Here is a 13,628-nt window from a genome sequence, read left to right as displayed (position 1 = left end):
ATGTCAAAAAACCAGTTTTTCCGGTATATTTCCGGCATTTTCGGCCGGAAAAAAATGTTTTTCGAAAATCGGGCTCCGTCACATTTTAGGTATTGTCATTTTGCATCAGTGTGCAAAATTTCATAAAAAGATATAAAGTACAGCTTGAGAAATTGAAGAAATACTGTCTTTCCGGCGCGAAAGTAGGTTGTTCCGGCAACTTTTTAATAGTTTCGACTTCAAAAATCAATTTTATTGAAAATTGAAACATGCTTGATGGTGGGCATTGCTATTAATAATGTTTTTGAATGAAAAAACAACCAATTATAAGGAAAAAGTCTAATGAAAATCCAGAAAAACGGTGATTTCCGGCATTTTCGGCCGGGAAAAATTTTTTCTCAAAAATCGGACTCGGCCATGTTTTGGGCATTGTTAATACGCATCTTTAAGCAAAAAATCAGAAAAAACTAATGATGAAATCTCGAGAAAATGTCAAAAAACCGGTTTTTCTGGCGTATTTCCGGCATTTTCGGCCGGAAAATTTTTTTTTTCGAAAATCAGGCTCCGTCACATTTGGCATTGCCATTTTGCTCTTTGTGCAAAAATCCAAAAAACTAATGACCAATCTCGAGGAAAAGTGGTAAACAGACGGACGGGAGGCCGGACGGACGACGAACAAAGTTAATTTATAGGCCCTCAGGAGTCCAAAAATTCAGTGGGGATGAAACAAAATAGTATAATAATTTGCAGTGAGGATTGGTTTATCTGATTATTTTCAGCGGGGACAAAAATTAGAGTAAGATTTTCCAGACGATATTTTGGCCAATTTTTCCACCGGGGACAATTTTTCCAGTGGGGCTGTGAGAAGGGGGTGGTTTAAAGCTTGGTCTACCTAGATGATTATTACCGAGTTTATGTATCGGAGGATATCGAGGGCGACGGTAAGTGAAATCGATACAAAACAAATTCGATAGTTGATGTATGGCTCTATATCGCTTTTGCTCACTTAAACAGACGACAGTTTTGGTGTTTTTACCGTCGTCGAGCAAAGTGGACGGTGATTTGGAGACATGTCAACTTTGCTTTATACCGTCCTCCTCGATTTATCTCGAATACATAAACTCGCTATTGTCAACCCAGGGTCTGGAAATCTTCACTCAATCATTGAACTTACCAAGTTAACCCAGGGTCGGAAAATCTTTAGCTGCGCTCGATCATTAAATTTAACAAGAACGCTGCTTTCTGATACTGGAATGCAAGACGGTTAAACCAGAAACATCATTGCAATGAAGCCACTTATTTCCCAACCAAAATACGTGACCTGCATGGTTTTAATACAAATGGCAGATTGAAAGTAAAAATATGTCGCCTAAAAACAAAAATAGGATAAGATTTAACCCGTCATTCTAAATACGGTGCAAATCCTAAGGCTTCGTTTTTTTTGTTTGAGAAAGGTTAAAGATTCATCTCTAGCCTCTTGGGGCTTTAAATCACATTGTGATTGTCTTTTTAACCACCATCAAGCATCTTTTATAAGAACATCTATATTCTTTAAAGCCTTCGGATGTACTCCGCTTTTTCAGTTTTAGGCCCAAAAATAGTTGAAATAATGTTCTTATTTTACACCATTTTGTGAAAATTCCGAAGAAAAGAAATTGGACCTTAAAATATTCTTGGTAGACTTTTGCTCTTATAAAATTAGTTCTTATAAAAAAACTTTCAACTACATCAATTTTAGGACCTATTAAAACTGACTGACCTTTAATTGATGGCTGTAATCAGAGAAATGTAAAGAGATTCAAAAACAGCTTTTCTGATTACTCAAAGTTCAACGTTCAACGGTCACTCCTATTGGAAATTCTACTGTAAAAACATTGATTAGGTCATTTTTGAAAGCCCAGAAATGGCTCGCCATACAAATCGGACGGTTTCTACATGATTTGACGATAAAAATGAAAATTTGTTTTTCCTTTTTTTTTTTTTTTTGTGCACTTATATCAGTAAACCCGGGGGGGGTACTTAGGCAAAATGGGTGCCGGGTATGTGCGAGCCATAAGGGTACCTTTTCTCATTCCTCAAAAGTCTCTCAAAGGGGTACAAATCAAGTTAGTCTCTGAAAGGGTCCCAAAATCACGAAAATCAAAAATTTCTCTCTCAAAGGGTCACGATTTCCAAAAATTTGGACCAAAATATGGTGAAAATCAAACCAAAATTTGGAAAAAATGACCAAAATTTAGGAAAAAGTCTCTCAAAGGGTCCCAAAATCACCAAAATTTTGTCTCTCAAAGGGTCGATTTTCGATTTTCGGCTCGGACATACCCGTCACCTCGCAAACCTAGTACCCCCCGGGCAGTAGAATCGCTAGGAAATTCTGAGCAAGAAGATATAGGTACCTTTTCGTATAGGAGAAGTGTACCCAAAATATAAGCCCTTAAAGCTTGCGCATAATCAGGCTTGAAACAAAAGAATTTTGTCACAATACGCTTATTATGCAGATTTTTTATAGCGACAACAAAGAAACCTATTAACTCGACATAAGCTCCCTTAAGGGCAAGAGACATGGTATAATAGCGAGCTGTTTTTCCATTGTTTTCAAGAAGCTGTTTTTCCATCTCTTTACATTCCTCTTCTGTAATATTGAAATTTCTACTTTTCATAAAAACACGCTTATTTATTAGATCGTATTTGCTTGTGATTGTGGATTGTAGATAAGGTGTTCCGAAACGTAAATATGGACGAAATACTGGTTTAATAATTACAATTTAATGTTTTTTATGAAGTTCCATCGTTTGGGTGTAAGATTCCACTTCCAAGATTAGGATTCCATAGCCTGGATATTCAAGCTCAAAATTTTAGAAAAAATAAATTTTACCTCAGCCAGACAAAGTTTAGCCTGGATATCCTAACCTGATAACAGATGTTCATAATTTTCTTACTCGCACGGTAAACCTCTAAAGGCGCTTGAAAATTATACATCTGAGGAAAATAGTCCTCCCGCGGAAAATTCTACAACAAGAATCTTGTTGTGCACCGGAAAAATAAAGACTGATACGGCGCCCTATTTATAAACACGATCGCGCAACTTTGTTGTCATTCCCAGTCCTTTTAGACGAACGCGGTCCTTACGATTTCGAGATTGCATATTCGTCAGATTGTTTGTTTTCACACATCCCTTTAGAGCTTCAGCGTGGTGTGCAGAAAACATTCACAATCTGATCTCAGGTTAGGATATCCTAGCTCAAAATTTTAGAAAAAACAAAATTTAACTTAACATACAAAGTTCTAAAATTATAGAGCTTGGTCTCCCTAGAGAATGAAAGTGCAAACCCATGTTTCCTAGCCAACCCAGGGCAGCAAAACAGAAATTAATAAAAAGCAGTCTTACAAGATCTAAAACTATTTAAAACATCCAAAGATTACACCAAAGTCCATAAAAAAGTTTGCATGCATTATCATGACGAACCATGTTTTCTTGGAAAATGAACTTGCCTCTGTTTTCTTCTTTTTCACTTTTTCATGTAACAGAAAGCCCTATCTTCACTAGCAACTGGAGAACTATCCTATTTTTTCTTTAGAATTTCTCAACGCCGTGTAGATTGGTCCTTACGGTTTTAGTGAAGTGAGCGCAAGCAAGCGGACTGCAAGGGAGACCAGGCTGTAAACCAGAACATAAAATATCAAAAACTAGACTGTGAAATAGTTTACAGCCTGGATATCCAGGCTAGACAAAGTTCTAAAATTATAAACATAAGAAATATCAAAATTAAGAAAAAGGTCTACGGGCTGGATATCCAGGCTAAGGATTCCACTACAATATTTCTAGCGGAAAAAACCACAACTCAAGGTAGTTGAAAAAATGAGCTTCGGTCAAGTCAATATCAGATTTTTCGTATATTTAGAAAAAAACCTTTCTAATTTCCTGCCGGCTATCTCGAGAAAAAAATGTATTGATATCCCAGAATAAGTGGAGGAATCTTAAACCGAAACGGCAGTTGTATTACAGTGGAGTTTTCATTACTCAAGATTTGGTCGAGTTACACGGTTTTCTTTTATAAGAATGGTGTTTTTTTATTTTATCATAGATATTCTTAACTTTTTAGGAAGAGTATTGGAGATTCGAGCTATAGAAACTTGCTTGTAAGGGTAGTTTGACGGGAACCATAGGAACCTTAATCGAATTGAGGAGATATAGACATAATACTACAATCAGTTCCAAAATACTTGACACAAATGGGAAATTTTCCATGAAATTTTATAACCACAAACAATTTGGAAGCGCTCTAAATTAGGTTGGACGGGTAAAATTTTAACTCTAAGTTTTAACGCTAGAATTAACACTTAGGACCTTAGGATTTCAGGATCCAAAAGTTCAAACATGGTCCAGTAGGGCTTGAAATATAGCCTAGAAACCAATTTATCCCTCCCAGATTGAAATATTTGATGAAATCAAGTTGAAGGGAGATTCTGTAGAGGTACTCATAAATCAAAACAGAAAGCGAAACCCAATGCCCGATAGCAAAAAATATGCAATCATATTTTATCTTTTAGAGAACAGAAAATCATAAGAAAATTCAAAAAAAGTTATAACAATGGTAACAAAACGGTAAGACGACGTTTAATTTCAAGTAACTTTGCTTTAAAGCTAGTTCATTTTTCATATTTGGTGATTGTGGGACCTTGTCACAGACTCAATTTCTAATTTATGGTTTTTCGTACCCCTGTAAGGGAGGGGGGGTTTGTATGGGTTCAAAATACCGTTTTCATTTTTTGCTGAATCCCGGGATCCCGAAAAATTGAAAAAAATTATAACATCGTAACACCGGTTCGTAGAGGTTCAAATATCGACATAATTACAAAAAATAACGCTAAATACCGTCACCGTCTGATTTTAAAATACCGTTTTCCCGTTTCGTTTTTCGTAAAATCCCGTAATACCGTACTAAAATAGGGCCAATCCCGTCACACCGTAAAAGTACAACCCCCCTGTGAGACACTTTTTATATGCTTTTATTTCCAGCATTTTGAGAGTGTTTTTGTTCATTTTCCAGAAAAATGGGGTTGTTTTAGAGTCCGAGGGGAGGGGGGTCAATCGATTTAAAAACGACAATAATTAGGCCTTTGAAATCAGACCCTTACAATGCAGAGAAAATTTTGCAAAATTTGAGCGAAAAATTGACCTCTATGTTGCATTTCTTGAAATTCTTTGACCATTTTCAGGCAAAATATGGTCAGATTTTCGAAATTTTACACCCTTGGAGTGCAATTTTTCTCATCTTTGCAAATTTCGACCCTTACAGTGCACTTTGAGAAGCTTGGGTAATATACCCTAAAGGGCCTCACGTAGGGTAGGTCATTTACCTTGAGTGTCCCCCCCCCCCGAGTCCATAAAGTCTTAAAACGTTCTTAATATTTTTTTTCATCAAAGCCTTATGGTCTTATATAGTTTGTTCTTGTAATAAAACCTGCATTCTTCGTTTTGTAGCTTTAATGTGATTCTTTTGATCCTCTGTATATGTTGCGTCGCACTTTATACAAGTAAGTGGTAAAATTTTCAGTTTTTTTTTATTAGAACGTCGTAATTTGGGCGGAGCCTGAATGAATGTGCTTATTTTTTGACAATTTTGAGCCTAAAATGTTTAAATTTAACGTTTTTGAAATTCACTCAAATGTACAGAATGATCTTGCATTATAAAAATTGGCAAGTCTGCATTATTTTAAAGTTAAGAAGGCTGAAATTCCAGGGTATTTTCCTACCGGGGACGAAAGTTTTGCTAGATTTTCCAGTGGGCTGGGGTCCCAGCGGGTCTGTGACACAGGGGTGTTTTAATGGACTTCTTATTGATTTGTAGATTATGGGACATTTACAGTGTCCGAAGAAGATCCTGTCGACATAGAAGACATTGAAGTTTATCATCCACCACTATCCGAAAGCATATGGTTGGCTGATACCAATAAAGATCACCAAGCGATTTACAGTCAACTGAAACCTGTCCAATGGTACAAAGACAATTGGAAAGAAAAAGCAGACTGTCCTTATCCGTCCTATGTTCACAAGAAATATGAAAAATTATCTTGGTTCCCGTTGTTTTTACATCACCAAATGAAAGTCAATTTATCTGCAATCCCACCAAAACAATACAAGGAAGGATGCACCAGGTAATATCCTATAACTCTTATTCCAACCAAAATATTCTTGTGTTGTTGATTTACACAAACTATAGAAGAACAGGCTTCGATGGCCAAAATGTTAAGAACTGGTAATGTCTAGGCTACGTCATATCTTGCTTCGTTTCAAGCATAAAACTCGTATTCTTCGGGATCATAGGCGCACTGTTCTTATTTTGAATTTTGGATTTCTCTAGATACATCGGAAATTTGTGTATTTATTCTGTAATAGATTCTGGCATGCACAACCACAAACAGACTTTGGAGAGCTTCCACATCGCAAACTGACTTGGAAAGAACAAAAACCGCCACCAAATTATGTGCGCCCTAATTGTTCTTTTGGACAAGGTACCAAGCCATGGACACGTTGCTCAAGAAAGCATCAAGAATTATGGAGTTTGCTTGACCAATCAGGCATCATTTATTTCGCGCGATCAGGATCGACTTGGAGTCATCAGAAACGGCACGTATCTTTCACACGACGGTGATATGGATGTCTATGTAGATTATCCTCCAGAGAAATTCATCAAACTTATTGGAAATCAACTTACACCAAGACCTTACGGAGATCGGTCAATAGGAAGTGTTAAAGCTGAAACACATTGGGATGTACCTGGTTGTCCTAAACTTAATATGGTTTTCAATGATTGGATGGTCAACCAAATGGCTTTCACCAAACCGCTGCCAACACATAAGGATCTATGCACGTGTTATTTACAGGCCTCTAAAATGGCTTGCCATAAAGATGCCAAAGAGAGAATGTTTGTGCATTATGGGCCCTCATGGTTTGTTCCACTTAACGCCAAATATGGTGATATGCCATGGAGGGCAAGAGGAACAACGATACAAACGAAATTAGCAAAAATGGCATCTAGGGACGGAATAATCTATGAAGAAGCAGTGAGAAAGCTTGATCCAAAGCTTCAGTATACAAAATATGACATGGAAATGACTTTAGCTCATAACTGTTCTACACGCATCGATTGTTAACAAATATTTACGTGTTGTGCACGGATCTTTTTGTTAAGCTCTTTTGAGAAATTTGAGTGTATTTAGAAAAATCAACATCGCTTTCATTTTCTTTGATGATATAACATAGGGGAACCAATTTAACGGAAAACTCTTTTCACGATTAAAGAATTTAAGTGAGAGCTGATTTTTGCGAAATGAAAAGTTAAATTTATTTTCTATCATTGCGTTCATGGCACCTTTATTCAAAAGATGGCGCGATGAAAGTGTAGTGTATCCGAAAAAGTTCATCCATTAATAATTCTTTAATTGATTAAAAAACCAACCGTGGTGTCCTTGAAAAAGCAGAAAAATTAGTGTTAATTTTAATTGCTAATGTTTTAATTTGTTAGTTGTCAATTTCACGGCACTTAAATACTTGTCGTACATTCGGGCGAGAAGCCGCACTTTAGCAAGAACTAATTTTTATTGCTATTTATTTGTAATGGCAAGTTTAATGCATCTTTTTTGTAAGCATGTGGTGTTAAGCAATAAAATATAAGGCCGTTTTGGAAAAAATTAATTTTCTTTAGGTCGTTACTCTATGATCTTCTTTGGCAAGAATTTTTTACGAAACTTTATATAATTAATTTCGCCCATTAGTTACTATTAGATTTCCTAGGCTTTTCTTGATTTATTTTTTCTATTAATTTTTTAAAACTTTAAAACTTTCTGACTTTTTTTAATAAGAATGGGTTTTTCTTTTAATCATGAATATTTTTTCTATAGGAATTTTTTTTATTTGAATATGATTAGCTTGATCCACACTAACCTTTCCCTCTCTTTGGTTCACAAAGTAACCATGATATTGGGAATGTCTGCAACCAGTTTAGCAACCAAGGGTAGGAGCAGCAGTGGGATAATACTTTAGAATTCATTTTAACCCTACTAGCCCCCAGGGGGGGGGGAGAACCTACCACGATTCTAGCCTTTTAATATACAAAAAATTAGATAAAACTTTGGTCACGAAACAAGGTTATGTCCCATTTTGTTATCCGTTCAATTTTGTTTTGAAAAGATATTTTCTCAAGCCAGAAAATGAAAAGTTCTTTATAAGCACACACGATTTCAGATTCAATTTGTAGAAATAAAGTCGCTGGAGAATTTTGGAGGAAAGTATCAAGCAATAGAGTTCACCTTAAAGAAAACATTGATCGAAAAATCTTATCATTTGATGAAGGATTGCCAAGTTTACAGGCATTTTTTTAGTCCAAATATTTTCTTACACTGGTGTCAGAAACAATGAATCTCGTCTAATCTAATTTCTAAAGCTTAAATGAGCCAATAAGATTTCACCTACACGTTTTTTTTATTAGAACCCAGTTTATAAGAACATTCAGGCTGAAATTCGTAAGAACATCGTAAGAACATGCCCAGCCTCAGTTTGGAAAAAAATGACAAGAAACTACGATTTTTTCCTCTTTTCAAGCAGTTTTAACCGAACTTAGAGATGGATTTTCTAAAATCGAGAGTCAAATATTGTTCTTTATTTTGCATGATATTGTCAATTTAATGTAGTCTGAAAAATTAAGAGCGCATTTAAGAACATTTTAGGCTAAAAATTGCTAAAAAGTAAGCACATCCAGTCAGGCAATTTGAGGTGGCGAATAAAAAATACGTGTATGGGTACCTCTCCGGGGGGGGGGGGGGGGGAGGTTGGAAAAATCTCAAAAATTGAAAAGCGGGGGAGGGGGGTTGGAAAAAAAGGTCAGGGGGTGGAAATTTTGAAAAAGGAGGCTAATACAGCAGATTAGGACAAAGAGGGAACTTTAAACACATTTCCCAAAAATAGAAGCAGGAGGGTTGGAATAAAATGTCCTGGGTGGGAAAATTTCGAAAACTAATCAGCGGGGGGGGGGGCTATTTAGGTACCCGAGAGTATGGATAAAAGAGCTCATTAAAAATGCACGATATATGAGATTATGAGCATGCATCCGGGGGGTACTAGGTTTGCGAGGTGACGGGTATGTCCGAGCCGAAAATCGAAAATCGACCTCGACCCTTTGAGAGACAAAACTTTCACTTTGGCGATTTTGGGACCCTTTGAGAGACTTTTTCCTAAATTTTGGTCCATTTTTTCCAAATTTTTGTTTGATTTTCACCAAATTTTGGTCAAAATTTTTGGAAATCGCGTGACCCTTTGAGAGAGAATTTTTTTATTTTCGTGATTTTGGGACCCTTTCAGAGACTAACTTTTGAATTTGTACCCCTTTGAGAGACCTTTGAGGAATGAGAAAAGGTACCCTTATGGCCCGCACATACCCGGCACCCATTTTGCCTAAAAACTACCCCCCCCCGGGGGGCATGCATACATCGTAACTTTTTTTAATCGTAGGGCGAGCTTGGTTACAATAGCATACCTCTTCTGTTTCCTTATACCTCCATGATTTGATTTGATCCGAAACTCTTGGATGAGAAATGATCAGGACAGTTAAAAATAATGTACCAGGTGCGCCACAAAAAAGTTTCTCTCTTTGAAAATAGTTTTCTCGAAATCAAAAAAATTTTAAAAGAACTATTCCTATTTCATTGGAAAGAAGAAAGATAAACTTAAATTTTGATGGGTCATTTATTAAATTCGATTCATTAAATCAAAAGTTATGATTAATTGAACAAAAAATTTACTTTCAGAAAGTGCGCGAAAACGCCGTGTGTGGATGTTTCGTTCATTCAATTTTTGACGACATTTTTGGTCAAAAAATTGAATTTCGATGGCAATATTCAATTTTCAATTTTCGAGCTAAAACATTGAAAATTGAATCTTGATTGCAAATTTCAATTTTTGTTTTGTTTATTGCCAGAAATGAACTGAAATTTCCAGTACCATAATCCGTGACCCGAAAGTATCATTTGATTTTTGATTTAAAATCAAATCAAATTTCAGAAGAAAATTGATTTTCAATTATCCCTCACCAATTAAAAATCAAATTTCAAACCAATTCTTGATTTTTGATTTTTAAATCAAATATTGCATTTATCTGAGATGAGAGCCTGTTCTTGGGAAGCACACTGTCCAAATGGGACTCGGTTATCTTTCCATGTCACTGACACACACACATGGTACTGATTTTGTCCGACTAAAAAGTACGTAGGCAACATACTGTAATGATTCGAAATCCCTTCAATTTCTGATTTTTAATTTTTGATTTTCTAATTTTCTAAGAAAGACACGCATTCTATTCGAACATTTTTATGAGAATAATAAGGCTCAAAAATGTAAATAAAAACAGTTTCAGCCTGTATTTGAGTTTTCATCGTGAATTTAAAAGGATAAAGGTTGTAAGTCTTAGAAATAAGAACGTTATGGATGTATCTTCATTAATAACTTATTAAAAAGTACCATGTCCATTCCTTATGAATTTGAGGGTGTTCCTGGGGCTTGGATTTGGTGATCCTGTATGTTCCTGGACCTCTGCTGCGCAAAATATCTTCTCTACACCATTTTTGTCCGGGTAGTTATGCAATTCGACCTGATATTTCCTTCGTTATTACCATTGTTACACGTGGTAGGTTTGTGTACCTTTTAGAAAGAGGAACGTAAGAGGAGAGATCTTTTAAATTTGAAAAGAAAGTGTGTAAGCGATTTTCCTTAAATGCTCCAATAATCATAATTTGTTGCTTTAGTTAAAGAAAATAATAAGTTCTCTGTTAGTTTATCCGAAACAATGCGGTACCGATTACCTTAGGGATAAAATAAATCAAAATAAATTACTAAANAATAAAATTAATGTGGAACAAGAAAGCCTAAGTAGCGTTTAGGCGGCCCAATAGTTTTAGTAGTTTCAACATATTTTATGTTGCAGAGTCGCCATTCAACTTAATTTAGATTTAAAGGAGAACATTCTTTCGAATCGGGCAAACAATTAATAAAGACATGACATTAAGTGCTTAATTTATTCTTTTGACTAATGCATCTTTTCCAATTTTATGGGAGAGATTTGACCATATTCGGAAGTGTTAATCATTTGTTGTTTTTTCTTACGCATGTAATTGCCACCGCAGGGAGCCTAAAGCGACCGAGGATGGCATTCATAGCTTCACGCCTAAGGATAGTTGGACAAACATCTCATAATTTTGCGCGCATTTTTCAGTATTTTACTTCCGCTTAAATGGTGTCCCGGTAGCATTCTTATCTTGATGGTCTCTCTATTGTTTTATCATCATCATAAAGATTTTTCCGGAGTTAATTTGAAATGTTAAAAATTTAAATTAAACTTGAAATCTCAGTTTGTCTTTTTCTTATCCCTGGAGAGTTAATGAATAATCTAAGGAAATTCCCTTTTCTGGGAAATTCCCTTTTCTGGGAAATTCCCTTTTTATACCACAATTAGTTATTAAGCGCTCTTCATACGTTAAAAATATTACTCTACTCAAAGTATTTTCCGCTGACCTTTATGCCGCTGACTATTTGTCGCTGACCTTTTTGCCGCTGACCTATTTGCCGCTGACACACTGACATTGATTGTGCATTCTTTTGAAAAGCAAAATCTACTTGAAACTTTTTGACCAGGGAAAAAACATAACTTGAACTTAACTCTAAAATTGTTATTATTTCTTGGCGATTTTGAACCTCATTGTTCTTATAAAATTGTTCTTATAAAACAGTGTAAATCGGACTAGATTTGACATTTAGTACATACGTCCCTAACATAAAATGGCGTTTTTGTGAAATGGATGGCCCATTGCATTCACTAAAATAACCAACTTTACCATCACATTCACGTGAACCATCAACTCATGTTGCACATTCACCAAAACCACCAACTCCTGCTGCACATTCACCAGAATCACCAACTCCTGCTGTACATTCACCAGAATCACCAACTCCTGCTGCACATTCACCAAAACCATCAACTCCACCATTACATTCACCAAAACAACCAACTTTACAATCACACTCATGAGAACCACCAACTCCTGCTGCACATTCACCAGAACCACCAACTCCACCATTGCATTCACCAAAACAACCAACTTTACCATTACATTCACCAGAACCATCAACTCCACCATTGCATTCACCAAAACAACCAACTCTACCATCGCATTCACCACAAGCATCAACTCCTGATGCACATTCACCAAAACCATCAACTCCACCATTGTATTCACCAAAACAACCAACTTTACCATCACATTCACCGGAATAACCAACTACTGCTGCACATTCACCACAAGCATCAAATCCTGCTGCACATTCACCAAAACCATCAACTCCTGCTACACATTCACCAGAACCACCAACTCCTGCTGTACATTCACCAGAACCACAAACTCCTGCGGCCCACAAATCAGAACCACCAACTCCTGCTGCACATTCACCAAAACGATCAACTCCACCATTGCATTCACTAAAATAACCAACTTTACCATCACATTCACGTGAACCATCAACTCATGTTGCACATTCACCAAAACCACCAACTCCTGCTGCACATTCACCAGAACCAACAACTCCTGCTGCACATTCACCAGAATCACCAACTCCTGCTGTACATTCACCAGAATCGCCAACTCCTGCTGTACATTCACTAGAACCACCAACTCCACCATTGCATTCACCAGAATTACCAGCTCCCGCTGCACATTCACCAGAATCAACAACTCCTGCTGCACATTCACCAGAATCAACAACTCCTACTGTACATTCACCAGAACCACCAAATCCTGCTGCACATTCACCAAAACCACTAACTCCACCATTGGATTCATCAGATCCATCAACACCAGCATTTTATTCACCAGAATCATCAACTCCACCATAACATTCACCAGAACCACCAACTTCTGATGCACATTCACCAGAATCACCAATTCCTGATGCAGAACCTCCAGAACCATCAATCTTTGATTCACATTCACCAGAACCATCAATTCCACCATTTCATTCACCCAACCAACCAGCTTTACCATCAAATTCACCAGATCCATCAACTCCACCATAACATTCGCTTAAATGTCCAATTTTTACTGCACATTCACCAGATCTGCCAGGTCCTGCTGCAGAACCTCAAGAGCCATCAGCATCTGTTGCAAAAACACCAGAATCGAGAAATTCAAATTTGGGTTGACTTAGGGCCACCGTTTTCAACTGGTTACCACTCGTTACCTCGTTACCACATCGTTACCACTCGTTACCACCTCGTTACCACTCGTTACCACCTCGTTACCACTCGTTACCACATCGTTACCACTCGTTACCACTCGTTACCGCTCGTTACCTCTTTTAGTAACAACGTTATTTCTGGTAATTTTTCCACCAGGTTAACCACCGGGGTGGATCTGACTGGGTCACTGACACAGGGGTGTATACATACCCAAAAATTCAAAATTCTTTAAACACAGGGAGTCTTTTTAGTTTTTGAATAGCGTTAAAACGAGTTAATTTTAAATTGATTAAATGGTTGATTTAAAGTCATAAAATAATGAATTTTAATATGTATATGTAGTAACCCTGATACAATTCGACCGCTTGG

The 13,628-nt window shown here is 36.7% G+C and overlaps 2 protein-coding genes across 2 annotated transcripts; one reads left to right on the top strand and one right to left on the bottom strand.

The window, feature by feature from the left end:
- Window positions 1-4,521: 4,521 nt before the first annotated feature.
- On the top strand, window positions 4,522-6,827 carry LOC136816044 (uncharacterized). Its single transcript, XM_067072475.1, has 4 exons — window positions 4,522-4,582; window positions 5,462-5,514; window positions 5,829-6,135; window positions 6,377-6,827. The coding sequence occupies exons 1-4, from the start codon at window positions 4,569-4,571 to the stop codon at window positions 6,630-6,632; spliced, it is 630 nt and encodes a 209-aa protein (XP_066928576.1). The 5' UTR covers window positions 4,522-4,568; the 3' UTR covers window positions 6,633-6,827.
- A 5,060-nt stretch (window positions 6,828-11,887) lies between these two features.
- Window positions 11,888-13,337, bottom strand: LOC136816070 (uncharacterized PE-PGRS family protein PE_PGRS44-like). The gene is made up of 2 exons (XM_067072503.1): window positions 13,333-13,337; window positions 11,888-12,503 (listed from the first exon to the last, which is right to left on the bottom strand). Exons 1-2 carry the CDS (start codon window positions 13,335-13,337, stop codon window positions 11,888-11,890), a joined length of 621 nt encoding a protein of 206 aa, XP_066928604.1.
- Window positions 13,338-13,628: the final 291 nt, after the last annotated feature.

Source organism: Clytia hemisphaerica, unplaced genomic scaffold, assembly GCF_902728285.1.
Source record: "Clytia hemisphaerica strain Z4C2 unplaced genomic scaffold, Clytia hemisphaerica genome assembly, whole genome shotgun sequence".
Taxonomy (NCBI): Eukaryota; Metazoa; Cnidaria; class Hydrozoa; order Leptothecata; family Clytiidae; genus Clytia; species Clytia hemisphaerica.
The sequence above is the reverse complement of the archived record's forward strand: the minus strand, read 5'-3'. Positions and strand labels throughout refer to the sequence as shown.